We start from the raw sequence: 18,182 nt of genomic DNA, 5'->3' as shown, positions 1-18,182 counted from the left end.
GAGACGTGGACACTGACAGTGCGATTGGTCCACCAGCTTAAAGTCGCTCAGCGTGCTATGGAAAGGGCTATGCTTGGAATATCTCTGAAGGATCGAATTCAAAATGAAGTTATCCGACAGAGAACCAATGCTATCGACATAGCCCAAAGGATTAGCAGGCTGAAGTGGCAATGGGCTGGTCACATTTGCCGCAGAACCGATGACCGTTGGAGTAAGCGCGTTCTACAGTGGAGACCACGCCTCGGCAAGCGTAATGTAGGACGTCCTCCAGCTAGATGGGGTGACGATATTCGTAAAGTGGCGGGCAGCGGCTGGATGCGAAGAGCTGAAGATCGAGCTCAGTGGCGTGCCATTGGAGAGGCCTATGTCCAGCAGTGGACGAGGACAGGCTGATGATGATGATGATGATGATGATATATATCTCATAATATTATATATTTTTTTGTTGCCAAGTCATTAAAAGATTAGGAAATGACCAAATACAGCAGCTTATGGTTATACAAAGGTTATTTTTTTTTAACATACATAAAGTTAAAGTCAAAGTAAAATACTTTTATTCAAAATTAGTAGTATCACTTACATACTTAATTTTTTGAATGTCAAATAATTTACCACCAGTTCACTAAAGTTAATGCCTCAAATTTGAGAAGAGCCGGTGCAAGAAACAGCGGGATTTTTTTATCAATGATTGCTTCATACTTACGAAAAAAAAATTCATTTTTGAAAAATTGTATAAAAAAATAAACATAGGAAGATTTGAACCCTTGCCTCTTGGAAACCATCTAAATGCTGTGACCACTACTGTCACTGTCACACTGTCATACGTTGTCATCACGCTATATAAGATACCTTACTATATGCTGTATACAGCGTGAAATTGAAAAAAACTTACCCTGTCATTAAGCTGTGCTATCAACACATCAGAACCTTCCTTATCCGCTTTAATTGAATGGATTCGCCTTTCCAAAGTGCCAGTACACTTTTCCTCTAACTTGTCGCTTCTCTCGATTATGCAACTCGATTTCTCGATACTAAACTTGCTTATCGAGTTAGTCTCTTTCAAATCGATAGATTTGTCCGATTTTGGTGATTTCTCAACGTCACTAGTTCTTACTGAAGCCGATGGGGGAGAGGGGGCGGGAGGTTTTTTTATTTCGTCTAACATTGTTGTTAATGTTCGACCTGAAATTTATTTAGGTATAATATTATTACTGCGAAATACACTAAATAAATTAAATGATGATCGCAAAAAATGCTTTGTTTTTTTAAATTAATACTCCGTTGTTTTTAATTGCTAAATAACTCAAAAATGTCAGTCAATAATGCTCTATTTAATATTAATTGTTCTAGTAATATTTAATTTCAAAATAGTTTAAAATTTCTAATATTACACTTATTAAAATAAGTATATAGTAAGAAACAAAGGGGCGTTGGGCTTCGCCACTAAACACTCAATGTCTCAACAAGCGAAGTGTTTTAACACTAGGTTTCATCTGCCTAGCCTCCTTCCTATATGCAGAATACAAGGTAAAACAAAAAAAATCTAATTTAAGTAATTACCGGCGGCGGTGGGCGACTGTAGCGGCGGCGGCTTACTTGTCGGCAATTCTGGCGGCGTATCTTTCTTAGTCTCTATCGAATGTCGAGTTTTCACCTGAAATCAATGTATTTAACATCATATGGCTCTAAAAAAATGTTTGGGTAAACGCACTTTTCTCAGGTTCGAATTAAAAAATCTTCTCATATTGGAATAAGTGTGATAAGTGTGACACGACTTTTAGTTATTTTTTTTTGACCAAGGAGGTGAAGCCGCATATTGATAATAAACAAAATACAATTGAAAATGTTTGGAATTGGGGTGACTTTATACACAAATGTTTATAGTATTATTTAGTAAGCCCCTAAAATAAAACACTCTAATAAAAATGTGACTTTGAAGTTACCCCAATTAGACAAATTGAATAAAATAAATATAACAATAAAATCTTACCTCTAAACTAGTTTCAAGACTTTCCAACACAGATATTCTATTACTTATAGATGACGTGCTCTTAGACATTTCCATTGAATGTGACGATCGTTTCTCTTCTAAGCCGCATTCCAAAAGCCTTGAGAAAAAGAATAAATAATGATAATTTAAGGAAATATTACTTTATATTGTGTTTTATTTACAAAGGGCGAGTAATATCTATGTTATTCTGCAATAACCTGTATAGTGACTAACAATAATTATTTATTGAATGATTACATCATTGTTTAATCATTTATTCGCGGCGAGGCCATGAAGAATGACGAGTGTCTTGAGGCATTAGATAAGCTTATAACATCATTTATTAATTAATAATACATTTATAGGTAAATATGATATGTTTTTAATAAAAATATGAGACTAGGAACTGAGAAGTATCTCGCACATAGCAGCGTAAGTAAAAGGTAACATCGGAACCTAGTGTGAACACTTCATTCCCATTAAAACACTTCCGTCCCTACTTTTTGCAGAATTGTTTGTACAAGATAAAAGATGTTACTCAATTATGACATCAATATTAGAATTATTTGAGTCAGGGTCAAGTACATATTCGAGGCAATATAGTATACATAAAATATAACCACGCATAATTTATTAGATATTTGCATAAGCTAAACGATTTGTAGCAATATTGAAAACTGTTCAATTATAAAAATCAATTATTTGCATAATTATTTTTTTTTAGTTTCACAGTTTAGGAAACATAGTGTTAAAACACTTCGTTAACCACGCACCCCCCAATTTGCATGACATTTTTATAGGTTCACGCTGTATCGTTATTGCAGGGCCGACAAGAGGGGTCTAGTATTAAGACACAACGTTACTTACTGTGCGCCAAGTTTGCGAATCATTGCGTTTTAACTGGCAGAACGCAACACCGTGTTATGCTTGATTTCCATAACGAGGAAATAAATTTTTCTACATACCTATCCGTACTTCCGCCACCCGCTTTACTGGCAACACCGTTGGCCTCCGACGATGTGGACACAGAGCGGGACTTCCCCTCGGATCCGAAGCTGGTTTTCTTAGCTTGATTCAGTTTTAGCTCTTCCATCCACGGTGCTCTGTGTTTCTCCCATTCTCTTGTTCTTGGTTTTATTTCTTCCTGCTTTTCTGTTGTTGGCTTATCTGTGGGTACTGTTAGAAAGTGATTTTTTGAAGATGTTTTGTGAAATTTTCCGTCGTACAGTATAAGCTTGATTATCCCGGCCATCAGTCATACGGATTCGCAGTCCTGACCATTAACCGTATATATTAAATAAATAAAAATTAAATCAGCTTGAAAAAATATATATGATTTTATAGAGTTTAGTTGAATAATATTTACTACCTTCATGTCCATTAGTGAGTCCGATCTGAGCGGGTGTATCGTCACGAAGCGCCTGACTCGGCGGCCTTCGTCTTGGCGCTTTCACTCTGCAATATTATAATTTATATAAGTTCAATATATTTAACCGTAAATATAATAAAATTTGTAAATCATCTGTCAGCACGTAGGAGATATGTGAGAAAATTTATTGTTGGGAAAATTTATGTCTTCTAGTTGATTATTGCATTACATATTGAGTGGCGGAACTCAACGCCGCGCTTTGCCCCTATACCAAAGCGAAGAGATGAAAATATGTATTTAAATAAATATTTCGTTTCCTGGATCATGGATGGGGATCGAACCCACAACCAGTCGCATTTACAGTCGCACACTTGTGCCCCTGCACCACAAATTGCCTCAAACGTTAACTACCCTATAAAAAACATCGCCAATATTAAACCTATATATTAAAAGTAAACAAACCTGCCAGCTCTAGGATCGTTCAGTATGGAGTTCCTTTCGATATGGTCGAACGTGTTAGTAGTAGCGGCGGGAGAAGCGGGCTTGGTACTGGCAGCGCCATCTGTACGATCCCATTCTGTAGTGCTTGCTGGAAGTGGTGCTTGTTTTTCCCTGGAAAATATATTGTAAAATTGTATAAATTGACAACTTTTAAGTTTCTGGGCCTCAGCACTATTTTATCATAGGTTTGTAATTATTTTATCTGTGATTGACTGAAATTTACCTGAAAGTTTGGGAGTATTTAAAAAGAAAAAAAAACCGAGGAGAATCTCAATTCGATGTATATATTTTTCATATTCACATTCGATTTTTCCTGATTGAGTAGTTCGATTTAGATAATTATACAATTAGAAATGTTTACAAAATGTAATGGACTATAGTCTTAGGTAAAAAATAAAATAAATAATAGACTTCTTACGTTTTATCCGAAGAAGACATCATTTTATTCTTCAGACCGCTAAACAGTCCACCTACACCCGATGTAGAAGACGGACTCTTCTTTAATGGCACTGGAGGTTTCTTAGCCTGGAATGAAAATAAAAATATGTGGTATTATATTATAGCTAAACATATAAAAAAATAAATTATCATTAATATTATATTTATTTAGTGACAAGGCGCGGCAGCTACTCAACACGCAACGTCTCGAACTCGAAGTACTGGATACGAAGTGTCTTAACACTAGGTTCTCCTCCTCTATAATGCGGGTGGTTTACAAAACAAAAGATTTTCGCTAGAAATATAATACAAGAATATGTAAAATCATACCTGTCCGTCTCTTTCTAGGGTGCCATCATTCACCGTTTCACTGTGAACCGTTTTTTCTGTTTCATTTTTATTCGTATGCGTGACCGTGCTGTGTGTGCTACTTTCTTTGCTTACAGTATTTTCTTTATGTACGCTGCAATAAGTTTATATAATATTCTTTATTGCACCAAATATACATAAGAAAACAATAAAATACATTTAGTTCACAAAGGTGGACTTATCTCTATAAGAGATGGAAGTGGATGAGTTACAAGTAGCGGGTAAGATCATTATAGATTTATTATATGTTATAATGATATACAACATATTGGTTACAACTTTTTTTATATATTATTAAATTTCATACAGAAGCCAAACGTGACGCATGGGCACAAAATTGTGACTGTAAACGCGACAGGTAGTGCGTTTGATTCCCACTCGAGGAGGCATTGACCATCACTCAACACGCAATTCCTCCAAAATTCGGGAGAAAGTTGTTAACGGAATGTCTTAAGGTTAGGCTCCCTCTACCTACCCAGCTACATACTGTATACAATGTAAAGCTGAAAAAAATGATATATTTCTAATTTCTGCCCAAATAATGACATTACTTGTTGAATGATATTACTCAACAAACTATGTACTTTACACATACTTTAAAAAACACAAATATTTTGACATAGACACCTCAATTACAATTATTATTTCCATTTATTTTCGACCCATTTACAAGTCTATGGCAATTTATAATTACAAAAAAGGAAGATGCATCATTACTACAGAACAATAAAATGGTTAGTAGTCAATATGCAATATGAGGAAATTGTTTTGCAAAACTATGAAATATTGAAAACATTAACGATGATTTTATTAAAATTGTAAGGAAAATGTTGAGAATATAACTATTGAAGAGTAAAATGTATATTTAAAAAAGATTGACTCCTTATGATGTAATTGCCAAGCGTAAAGTTACATTTATGATAATGGAAAGGAAATTTTCTCAAATTTATTTTTGCAAGTAAGAAAAAAGTTTTTGAAAAAACTCCATTACGTAAAATAGCTCTATTATTTTTTAAAGTAGAAGCAGCATTTTATAAATATAAATTTACAATAAAGTACGCATAACACTTATAACAGAGAGCACTTTACAAACAAATGTAATTTCGACAGTAGGTGTATTTAGAGTAAGAATAAGTCATTATAATTTACAAAATTGTACTGAATTTGGATAACAAATGACAGAAATATCAAAAGAAAAGTTCTAGATTTTCCGTACATACTTAGAGATATTATTATTATACTTATATTTATCCACTTCATAAAAAAAATTAACAAAATTCTGTTTACACAACATAATCTGTGTAACTAGTTTATCTCCATATAAACATTTTCCTTGTGAAATAGGATGGTGGATCTATATGGATATGTTATCGTCATAGTGCGATAGTGCAATTTCCTACTGATTGCATTAATTAATGATTAGCACAGCAGCAAGATCAGTTGAGACATTTATCTACGGTTAATGATTTATAATTAACTTTAAATTAATATAGATTAAATATTTTTTTATTAAACTTAGACCCCTATTTAAAAATAGGCTATTCTTGTTATTTAACTGCTGCAAAAATTTAAGACTAAATAGATCCTCAAATACTGGATTTTTCTGGACTTTTATTTTTGTATTTCTTTTAAAGTGTGTACTTTGTGTTCCTTTTCTGTGTCTTTTAAAAGTTTCCGTAATTAAAGATTTTTCCTAAGAATGATAATAATTTGTATATTTTTGTTATATCGGAGATATCCCCTCTACGAAGTAAAACAAAAACCTATATACATACATTATAAAAAAACATCAACTTACCTAACTTTAGACGTAGTGAGTTCTTTGACAGAGGCAGTTTTCTCGGTGTACTTATTCAATATGGGATACAGTGGGCTCGTTTTGGCGGGCGGCCGTTCAGGTTTCTTCTCTTCGGGCTCTTGCGCTACTGCAATTATAGTAGGTTCGATTATTCCAAAACTCTTAAATCTCAGCAGTAACGTAGTATCCAGAAGTAACGTTTTGGAATAGTTCGTTTGGTCGGTATAGAAATTCAACAAATAGACGGGAAAGTAATGTAATTGTTTAAATAAGACCTACAACTAAATAGTTATAAGCCTCATTGACTTATTTAAAAAAAACACTTCATTATTTTCTGAACTTAAATGTAAAAAAAAACAATATTTTAAAAATATCTTTGAACATAAGTAATATTAATTTTTTGTCTCAAATGTAAAGTCGATACGCTCGAATGCAATATTGCAAGATCTTGTACCGGTTTATAAATACATTTCACTTGTTTGTATAAACATTATAATTACTTGAAGACTGAAGTATTTGAACCATTTCATACAAAGTTTCACTTTCACAATAACTTTTAAAACTTTTTAACACTATAGTCACATAAAAGAAGTTATTCACTGCGGCTCTATATTTTACTATCAATAATAATAAAACTAAATTGAAGCGCGCGCTTTGATGATTTTTTCGCAAATGATGTCCAAAGCAAAACAAGTGATAAGCTAAACAAAACAATTACTAATAAGTGATTAAAACAGGAAAAAGGAAGGGTGATTGATTACTTCTAAAAATATTAAAATATTTGTCATTTCCACTGAATATCGTAATAAATTAATGACATACATAATAACATAATTACTTTTGTTTTTATATATACCATTCATTTTGTCCAATTCTTGTAGTAAAAAAAAAACAGCACAAACTCACTTTCAATCCCCATTTTGATAGCACAGAAAATTGTCAAAAGGTGGATATTAGAGACGGAGTATGAAATGAAATATTTCATCAACGTTCGCCCGACAGTATTAAAATACTAAAATACTGAACTAAGCCGCGACCGATGAGGTGAGGTTACGCAAAATCACGACTTCTACCACTCTCGAGACCTTCACAGGAAATGTCAATAGCAAAACCTCGAAACGCGGAGGCGGCAACTAGTAATAATATAATAAGTATCAATATTTACAATACAAATTAGTGCGTAATGCCGCTAACATTAAAAATAAAAAACTCGTTCATTGTTGCTGTCGCGACTGACATAATCAAAGTAAAATAGTGTCAATATGATATGTTGGTATGTATGTTCGTGCGTAATCTTTTTTTTGGGGAAGTACCTACAGCTGTGAAGGGACTTTTTCATTGTTTATTTATATATACCTTAAACACGATCACGTTTAATACGATTTCTCGCGTAATACGCCATTTTACGTAAGTATCTGTAAGTGGAGACATGTTTACAAACATAAGTCGATGCTTAATACTATTATTATGCCGTTTAATGCGCTCCCACGTGCCACACCGAAGATCCATAGATAACCTTGCAAACTACCCTTGTGTCATATATTGATGTACATGATATACGTTGCAATTACGATATAATTCCCGATATTATATATTGCACAAAAAGTGCAAAAAATGCTATGTTTTTGTACATTTGTAACTCTGTATTGTATAAGTAGACCCAAACGATGAAAAATTATAAATACATTATTTATTTATTTTCATTATTTCGTTATACCTTATAGCTTTCGAAAGACATCGCCATGCACAAACTAATACAAATAATTTTAACCTTATAAAAATCGATACCAGGATTTAAAAAAATAAATCAGCTTCACGCTGTTTCTCGCACACACCAGGCTAGAAAGAGGGATTCTAACCAGTTAAGATACTTCTGTTCTCAACTTTTCGCCGAATTCTGGATTGAATTGTGGAACTCAACCTCGCGCTTTGCCTCAACATCAGATCAAACAAATGAAATATTCAATATTTAACACTATTCCTACCGACACTTCACTTATACCTATTCTTACCGCGGCTGGTCAAATGACCGGTCTTGCACAACATATAGTTTTTCAATATTGAATGCAACCAATAGCCAGCTTATAAAAATATACACAGTATATACAGTATAAAAATATATTTTCTTTTATTCAAGAGTACATAATTTACATTTTATTCTTTTATATTCGCATTTTTTACAAATGGGCTTCTCAACTGTACATTTTCCGCATACGTACTTTTTACATTTTAGACAGATTTTGTTCGTCTTATTATCTTTACAATACCTTATCTGACATGTTTTCCGTTCACGAGAACCTGTACTTGTACTTGCGATGGGTATTGATTGATTTTTTTTGCCGAGCTCTTGTTGGTATTCGATGGCAAGTTCCTCTGCCAATTGAAATAGAAATTCCTGTCTTGTAATTTCTCCTCCCATAGTTTCTTTATATAACACCCATGAATTTATCCCGGCTAAATCCAAGATATTAAAAAATACTTGCAAAGGCCATCTCCGAGATTTAGATTTTACCGAATAATTTCTGGCCATTTGGTCGGTCACATCTACGCCAAACTTGGTGCTATTATATAATTGAATTGTCTCCGGTGTTCGGTTGTCATTTTTTTCAATTTGTACGGAGTTGTGCATTGAACTAAGAATTAGAACTTTCTTTTTTGGTTTGGCTTTGTAAACTGTCAACATACAATTATTTGAGCGATAGAGTTTGGTTGAAAAAAGTGCCATGTCGTCATTTTTCAGTTTTGCCAGTCTTGGTAGCTCTTTTCTATTTGCTCTAATTGTCCCAACAATCGTAGTTTTTTTTGCTAAAAGTTGTTTGTTGCTAAAGGTAGGCTTGTAAAAAAGTTGTCCGCCGCGTGCATACAGAATTGCAAAAAATGCATATAACTTTGCAGTAGACAGTTCCCATTTATATCCCAACACTCTAAATGCCTCTGCCTCTGTGCACTTTCTTATAAGTTCGATTATATTCTTATCAATTGTCACAGAAAATGCCGTCCTAACTTCACCTTCCATAATATTACGTTTACTGTACCCAGTCGGGCCTGATATTTCCCTAAAAATATTATGACCAGGTGCTCTTCCAGGATTAGACCCTATTTTTACTTCCTGCCAAACAGTTCCGTCCATCGCAATTTCGCTTACTTCTTCCTCATTCTCACTATCGGAACTAACTAAAAATCTTCTTCTCTTTCGTCGTCTACGTACGTTCGAAATATTCTCTTCGTTCTCACTGGTGTTCGAATCTGTTTCAAGTGGATCATAATTTTCCGTATTGTCATTTTCCATATCCAGAGTTTCCTGATCATCTTCAGAACATTCTTCATCGATATCATTTATTCTCTCTAATAATACATTCGCACTCTTCAATTGTCTTGACATTTTTGGGACAAATATTCTACAAAAAATAAAAACTAAAATATGAAAATGTAAATCAAAATAGATAAAAAAAGAATAAAAGATAAAATGTAAAACTTACTGCGACGTATTGTTAGTCTTGTTCACTATTTTGAAAATGGCGCAGAAACTATTTAAAAAATGTATAAATCGTACTACCGGTCAAATGACCGGTCGTGGTAGGTAAGACAGACTACAAATTTTTCTCGGAAAATAAACAATTAAAAAAAAAGTGAATATTGAAAAATATATCATACATATATATGAGGAAAAGTGGTAAAGTTTAAAGGCGATTCACATACGTTGAATGTAGGAAATTCCAATTGAAAATTTAAAAACGGTCATTTGACCGGTCCTGGTAGGAATAGTGTTAATTTCCTGGAGTGTGAATCGAATCTCGCGTATACAGTCAGTCACACTTAGTGCCACTGCGCCCATTTATCTAACAACAAAAAGTATTTTATATCCATAATATAATTTAAATCACACAATCGATAAAGAATTACGATGCATTCCTCATATTCCTCGTTTACGAATGTTATTGTTAAATAGCTATCACAAGCGGTTAGCCTTGTGACGACATATACGTTAACGCAACCACTTTTACGTAAGCCGGCTAATATAATATGTCACATTGCGAACGATGCTTTTTCTTTTATAACAAAAAAACGGCTTCACTGTAACCCGCATACAGCAGGGTAGGCAAAGGAAACCTAGTGTTGACACACTCCGTTCCCCACTTTCCGCCGAATCTTTCGAGGCATTGCGTGTGGAGTAGCGGAATACAAGGTCGGGCTATTGGTATGGTGCCAGAGCGAAGAAATAAAAAAAATTAAGAAATTTATTCTCTTGAGTGGGGATCGAACCCAAAACCGTCGCGCTACAGTCACACTCTCGTGCCCCTGCGCTACGACTGCCTCAAATTCTTTTATTATTATATTTAATTTAATCAATTCCGCAATTATGCACAACTGTAAGTAGGTATACGATAAGTGTCCGCGATTACATTCGTTTCGGTTTAATTTTAAATTAAAGTAAAAACGTGAAAGCGAGGCCGTTGCGCGACTGTAAACACCACGGGTTTTGGTTCGATTCCCACTTAGGGGAATATTTTAATCATCAATATTTATAAATTAGAAATCAATATTTATAAATTAGAAAATTTAATCACGAGGCTAAGTTCGGCGTTGTGTTCCCTCACTCAACATGCAATACCTCAAGAACGACGAGTGCTAGCACTACAAGTAGCTAGCTAGCTAGCACACTTTTTATAAAAATAAGACGAATTACTTAAGCTTATAAAAAAACAACATATTAAATATATAATACTCACCGGTGGGTAATAATTGTACGAAGTTATCAGGGAATAGACCAACTTTGCCGTTAAGTTCCCCTTTCCACCACCCTCGGTCTGGAGCATCTTTTGACACTATATTAACTATTTCTCCTTCAGATAATGTTAATTCATCATCGTTTACCGCTTGATATGGGAATAGCACACGGCATTGCTCCTTAACTGTAACAATGATAAAATTATTATTATTATTATTTTGTTAACTTTACGATATATACTGCATATAGAAAGGTAGGTTGAGGGAACCTATTATTAAGACACTCCCCCGAAGGGGAATCGTGTTCACAACCACCGTTTACAATCAGACAATGAACTGCTGCGCCACGACGGCATCAATTTTATTATTATGAATAATAATATGATCACATACTTAGTGTAAATGTAATATTATGCTAAGTATTACAAAACTATAACCATTATTAACTATACAAAAAAATACAATTGTTCACATATAAGTATAAAAATAATACAGTAAAAATGTAAACTATTCATTTAAAAATATCCATACATAATATTATTAAAAAATATAAGATATTTTTTCAAATTCACTCTGTATCCCGCTTATAGCAGTGTAAACAGAGGGAATCTAGTGTTAAGAGTGGCGGATCACTCAACATGCAATGTTTCGATAAAAATATTAATAAATAATAATTCATTCCCCCGGGTGAGAATCGAACCCACAACCGTCGAATTTATAGTCACCTCTAGGGAAGATTTGCGGTAATATTATATTAACAAACCTAATTGATAAGCTCGACAAGTTAATATAATTGACTATTAAGTGTTGACACGCCGCCTCGTTACGGCTAATATAGAGAATGAAAGCGAATAAATTGAATTACTCTCAGGGACATTATTAGATCAAATTGCTTTGTCACATAAACGATTGATATAACCTCATTCTCATACAAAGAATTCAAAGTACTTCACGTATCTAGTTATATAAAAATAAAAATAAATCAGCTTCACGCTGTATTTCGCACCACAGCAGGGTAGGCAAAAGGACCTAGTGTTAAAACACTCCTTTCCATGTTTGCCGCCAAATTCTAGAGTCCTTACGTGTTGAGTAGCGGAACTCAACGCCGCGCTTTGCCCGAGGCAAAGCTTGCGACACCAGAGCTAAGAAATGAGAATATAACGCGAAATATAGCGAACGACAAACAATGAAGACATGATCGTAGGAAACCGCAACTTGGCATGTTTTTTATAGGAAATGTAGAGAAGCACTGAGACAGAATTTCTCGAGCTTTTTACGAAAAATCTCGATATTTTTGTTGATAATTCAAAAAAAAGTAGCGAGCTCTGAACCTAACTGATTTTCTTAACTATACGCGAACTTCTTTAATAGCAAGCAAACTTATGTAATTTTAGGTAATACCCTTACCAAAAATATATACGTATATATTAACTATCCAAGAACATCTAAAAACGGATCTAAAATCACGAACGACAACGACACGAACGTTAGCTCGTTTACGTTGCTCCATTTAATGCACTCCATATAGGTACTACGAACTATGAAGTGCTTGTTGTGTAAAAAACGAGGTTAAGAATTCATAACAGATTTTCAATACCGTACTTACTTGTCAAGTAAATATTAAACTACAATATGCTTTCTTGTAAATTATGATCCATCGTGGTGTAGTGGGACACTGTAAAGACTATGGTCACAGGTTCGATCCCCACTCAGGGAAATAAATTATATCCAAATTACAGCTCTCGTTAGATAAACTGCAGCGTGTTGAGTTTCATCGCAACACGAATTATCCGTAAGTTCGGGCGGAAAGCGGAAAACGGAGTGTTTTAACTTAACACTGACTGCCTATTTATGCAAGATTAAGCGTGAAACTAAAAAAAATATCCATAATAACTAACATTTATTCATTTTAAAGTTCAAAATACAAAGTTCTGACGGTTTTATTAAACTTCCATTAAGGAAGTATGTGGTTAAATCGATTAATTTATGCGTCCGAGAAAAATTTCCTTTCCCTGTGTTCCCTATACATTGTTACTGAGTCACTGCATTTAACGGCGAAACAATAATAGTGTGATTCGTCATAACACTAGGCAAGACATATATTTACATTAATTGTAACTTCTTATACCTATACATAAATCTAGCCAGTTGCGGGGCAGGGGCACAATACGAATGGTTGTGGGTTCGAGTCCTGCTCGAGGAGATTTTAATATTTATTTAATTTTATATTGAATATAGACTATTGTTTCAAAATATAAGCTGAACTAAGCAATACTTAATTTTATCTTTTTGTTTCAACTTATTTTGTATTTTTAATATTATTTTCGCTTTCCGTTCATTTATTGATACCTAACCTCCATAAATCTAATAATATATTAAAAAAACACATATTACATGTGTATATAAACACATTCTAGTTATACACTATATTAAGTAACATATTATATTACATTTCATATACAAAAGCCAGCCAAGTAATGATCGTAAACGACTTGCGGAAATCTGATTAGATGTTTTATACAACACTTACGACACGTCCAATAATATGACGAGATTACATATATGTAAATTACAGTTTTAGTTATTTATAGCTATATAGGGATAATTTTCGTTTGTGCAAATACTTAGTAAGAAAGTAGTTATGTCAAATTCATTAAGGATTTCAATGATATTTGGACATAAATGATGAACTTGAAGTTAAGGTTAAGGAAATTTTTAATTATTTTTGAGTTTCACGCTCTATCTGATATCTCGCATAAAACAGGCAACGTCTCAAATTTGGATCAAAAGTATCCGAAACTAAATCCGCGCAATGGCCTTGTCAGAATGGGGAAGTGAAAAGACATTGCATCCCCAAACGAATTCATAGCTATGGCGTTTTTATACTTAACGCTTTAATATAACTAAACAAACTAAAGTATTTTAAATAAACGTAGTAAATAAATCTTTATAAGTTATCATTTCGTTATATCTTATAAGTTATTACAACGTTATCGTTTCGTCACAGCTAAATCAGCTTATATATTAAGGTATAGGTATGTCATAGCTGTGTATCATTATTATGAATAACACATTCTAAAAATAAGTAGAAAAACTACTTTTTTTGCAAAAATAACAACATATACTTAATTCAATTTCCCGTTATACAAACAGGTGATAAAGCAACGTGATATCATCTTTTACGGTCTGACTAGTACCTTCCAACTGATAAGAACTTCTTTATAACAACAAATTCATAAAAACGGTCAGTTATTATCAGGATTGACCAGTTTAAAATAAATAAGTTAACAATTATTTCAGATTTTTTATATTCTGAAGTTTCGATACTGAATAAAGTTTATTTTTGTAGACAGAGGAATACAGGGAAGCCAGTATTAAGACTACCAGTAACAATTAATATTTAGTTTACTCGAGTGGGATTCAAACCCACAACCTGTCGCGTTTATCTGCGCCACGACTGGACATTTATTTGTTATTTAATTAATTATGACCATGTTTCTAATTTACATTATGCAAATACTCCAGAAACGTTTTTAAAGTAATTAACCTAAATCATTTAAACAAAATATCAAAAAACAATAAACAAAACAATAGTTACCAGGTTTCGGTGGCAATATGGGCGCGGGCTCCGAGGGCGCTGGCTGAGCGGGTGGCGGCTCCAGCATCACCACGAAGTTGGAGGGGAACACGCCCACGCGGCCCGACCTACGACCTTGCCACCAACCTTCTTCCACCTAGTATGGGAGATAGTATACGTTAAGGATAATAGAGGCAATATTAGGGAGGATAAGGCTTGACATGACATTTGACAAGGGATACTAAAATTCATGACATCTCGTTTCACCTAATATACAAACATGACTTCAAAATTGTTGTTTAAAATCGATATTTATAAGCCGTTCTCAAGTCTGCGATAGAGCTTGAGATGCCGTTTTCATTCTTAAAATATTAACCTATGAATGAAAACGACATCTCAAGCTCGATCGCAGACTTGAGAACGGCACGGATACATCTTAATTTATGATTCCTGGACGTAAAATTGCAAAATTTGTGACGTCACACTAGGTGAACAGCTACGATAAAGATGAGTAAAGTGTGGCATAATTTATTGTGTCCACATTCAGTTCTCCACTATCCGTCTGAATTCGAGAAGTTACGTTTTGAGTAGAGGAACCCAACGCCGTATCATGTAAAATATAACAAGAAAATACACTGTAAACCCTACCTCTCCTAAAACTTCGAGTACGTCTCCGACCCCCAGCGCCAATTCATCAGGATTCGCGGGTTGATAGCTGAACACCGCTCGACATCGACCTTGCACTCCACCTGACCTATATAATAATTATTATTTATTTTAAAAAGATACTACATCAGAGTAGGTATAAGGAATCTAGTGTTAAGACACTCCATTCCCCATGCACCACACAATTTTCGAGACATCGTATATTGAGTAACAGAACTTAACGCTGCGATTTTTTGACACTAGTGTAGAAATTAAAACAATGACAACTTATTAATAACACTATTTATATTTTGATCAATTTAAGCAGATCTTGCAACACTTAACCCATCTATTTTAACCCACATTCTATCCATTTTGCTTGAAAATTTACACATGTTAATATCCAATAACAATACAAGATTTTTAGATAAGCTAGCATAATGAGAAAATACGTTCATTAACATCTTAAAAATTAATTTTAAATTAATGACTAAAAGATTAACTAGTAATCTGTCCAACTAATTACCAAACAATATTCACATTATGATACTGGATTTTGATACAAAAGTTCCTATGTAGCCTAAAATTTAGTTTACCTTTTGAATAACCCTTTAAAAAACCTTATCATGAATCCACTATATACATTTTCCTGATCCTTTATTATTAATGTATACTAAACTTATGGAAACACAAACTTGACTAACAGGTTGAAACCATTATCAATATATTATCTTAATAGATAAGATAATGTGAACAATAATCACCTTTGTATTAATCAAAAAGTATTTAAGATACTTACGGTCATTAAAAATATGGTTAAAGTACTTTCTAATTGTTTTATTGTCAATATTATACCCGAAAATGTTGTTTATAGGAAGATAACTTTTACAAATAATAAAGATATAGCTGAATAAACTGGAGACAATTAAGGTTTACCAATATAAGATTTACCAATATGAGATTTTATCACTTTTTTCCACATAGGAAGTTAGACATCTTTGCCAAACCTGTCATTCTAAGCTCTTCTATCCACAGCACCGTGTCTTATCAAAACAAGGAAATGAAAATAATTTAAATATAAATATCCATAGTGCGGATATGGAGTTCATTGAACCCACAACCATCACATCTACAGTCCTACTAAAATAAATTAAAAGTACATAATAAATAACAATATACCTGGCATTACTATGTTCTGTTAATACAGATACAAAATTGTCTGGGAACATGCCTTTACGACCTCTGAGTTCCCCTCGCCACCAACCTCCAGTAAGTCTTTCCACATCTCGTAATATATCCCCAGGTCTCACTGTTAACTCGTCTGGCTCTGATGCATCATATGGATAATTTACTATACAAGACACTGTAAGAAAAATAAAATATATTTAAAACATATTTAAATTGACAATAAATTTATTTTTTTGTTGTTCCAGCATACATTGATCTAGGTGGATGAGAAATGCTTTTTGCTTGTTTTACAGTAGTCTTATTATTTTCCTGATTTTTTATAGCTTAGCTGACTGATACTGACTATTAACCAAGTGTGCCATTCAAGAAGCCTTTAAAAATCCAACAAATACCTACACTCAAGTACAAGTATGTAAAAAATATAATATAGAATGATTCAAATTTTTATGTTTTCTAAAAAATATTACATAAAATCTCATCAAAAAAATATTCTTCTGTTTAGGAGTAGAGTGACAACACACACATACAGAAGAATTATATAAAAATTGCATTAACATAAACTTGTATACACAATGAAATCATTGACTTGAAAATATAATTTAATAAAAATATTTTTAGAACATCACATTGTATAATTAAAGAAGTTTATTTAATTATTTTATATAAATAAATTAAAAATATTACTACTTTTTGTTACCATTTTATTTAAAGTTTTCCTTTATTTTACATTTAAGAAAGATAATATTTCTTAATAAAACTAGTTATGTTGTTTGTTAAGATAACAAAATATATTCTATATATTATAAGAATTAAATAACTTATAAATAATTGTTGGCTAATATAGCATATACTTTATTAAATTAGTATTCAAATATTTACTAGTGACTGCTTTTAAGATTTTTCAAATAAGTTTAAGTAACCCCACTTAAAAATAATTTAATAACAATCAGTTACATTGCAAATAATGTATAAAGAAATATTTCCTTGAAGATTTGGCCTGGTCACTTGAGAGTCCTCATACAAATGTATCATGTGTTTTGTTTATTAACATTAGCATGCACATGACATCACAATGCCATGAAAATGACTCACACCATACGACAAACTTGGCAATACTTAAGAACGCACGTCTAAGTTTGTGTCCCTATGATAAATAGCCATTAAACCTCATAAACTGAATAAAATATGACATAAAGTATAGGTATGTTCGTAAGAGCGGTTGACTGACCCCTGATTTATTACGATAGTAAACGAAATTACTATCAAACATTAAAGCAGGTGTCGTACGTCAAGTAAATTCATGTCGTAAGGTACAGTTATCCATATACAAACAAGACCTGAGCATTACTAGTACTGATGACGATTACTTACCCTTTTGATTTGCAATAGTCTCCATTATAAAATGTATTTGTTTACAATCACATCATCACATATATACAACACTGTCTTAACTTCTCACGTAGATATCACTGTAAGTACATAAATTGTAATCAAATGAGGGCGACTACGAAAAATATTTTCAATTCACGTCAAATCACAACTCAGTACTCGCACTCGAAGTAAAACAGTCACAGATGAA

General features: G+C 33.1%; 2 protein-coding genes across 3 annotated transcripts in view; both read right to left on the bottom strand.

The window, feature by feature from the left end:
- cindr (CIN85 and CD2AP related) overlaps window positions 1-18,182 on the bottom strand; it is a 23,794-nt gene extending 5,612 nt beyond the window's left edge. Inside the window, exons 1-14 of one of the 2 annotated variants that reach the window (XM_085186856.1) lie at window positions 17,975-18,182; window positions 16,595-16,778; window positions 15,419-15,524; window positions 14,792-14,927; window positions 11,196-11,378; window positions 6,466-6,592; window positions 4,629-4,761; window positions 4,279-4,385; window positions 3,822-3,971; window positions 3,360-3,445; window positions 2,956-3,166; window positions 1,991-2,108; window positions 1,561-1,654; window positions 893-1,182 (exon numbers count right to left, since the gene is read on the bottom strand). In XM_085186856.1, coding sequence (XP_085042982.1) covers window positions 893-1,182; window positions 1,561-1,654; window positions 1,991-2,108; window positions 2,956-3,166; window positions 3,360-3,445; window positions 3,822-3,971; window positions 4,279-4,385; window positions 4,629-4,761; window positions 6,466-6,592; window positions 11,196-11,378; window positions 14,792-14,927; window positions 15,419-15,524; window positions 16,595-16,778; window positions 17,975-17,999 — 1,950 coding nt within the window. In that variant the 5' untranslated portion in view covers window positions 18,000-18,182. Of the gene's footprint in view, window positions 1-892; window positions 1,183-1,560; window positions 1,655-1,990; window positions 2,109-2,955; window positions 3,167-3,359; window positions 3,446-3,821; window positions 3,972-4,278; window positions 4,386-4,628; window positions 4,762-6,465; window positions 6,593-11,195; window positions 11,379-14,791; window positions 14,928-15,418; window positions 15,525-16,011; window positions 16,130-16,594; window positions 16,779-17,974 lie in introns of those variants that run through there. The other variant, XM_085186857.1, reaches the window with a different exon arrangement.
- On the bottom strand, window positions 8,437-10,233 carry LOC146538128 (uncharacterized). The gene has a single exon (XM_085186858.1). It carries the CDS (start codon window positions 9,845-9,847, stop codon window positions 8,594-8,596), a length of 1,254 nt encoding a protein of 417 aa, XP_085042984.1. The 5' UTR covers window positions 9,848-10,233; the 3' UTR covers window positions 8,437-8,593.

This window comes from Heliconius melpomene, chromosome 6 (assembly GCF_056956725.1).
Source record: "Heliconius melpomene rosina isolate 202511_hmr_F chromosome 6, ASM5695672v1, whole genome shotgun sequence".
Taxonomy (NCBI): domain Eukaryota; kingdom Metazoa; phylum Arthropoda; class Insecta; order Lepidoptera; family Nymphalidae; genus Heliconius; species Heliconius melpomene.
This window is presented reverse-complemented; position numbering and strand designations above follow the sequence as displayed.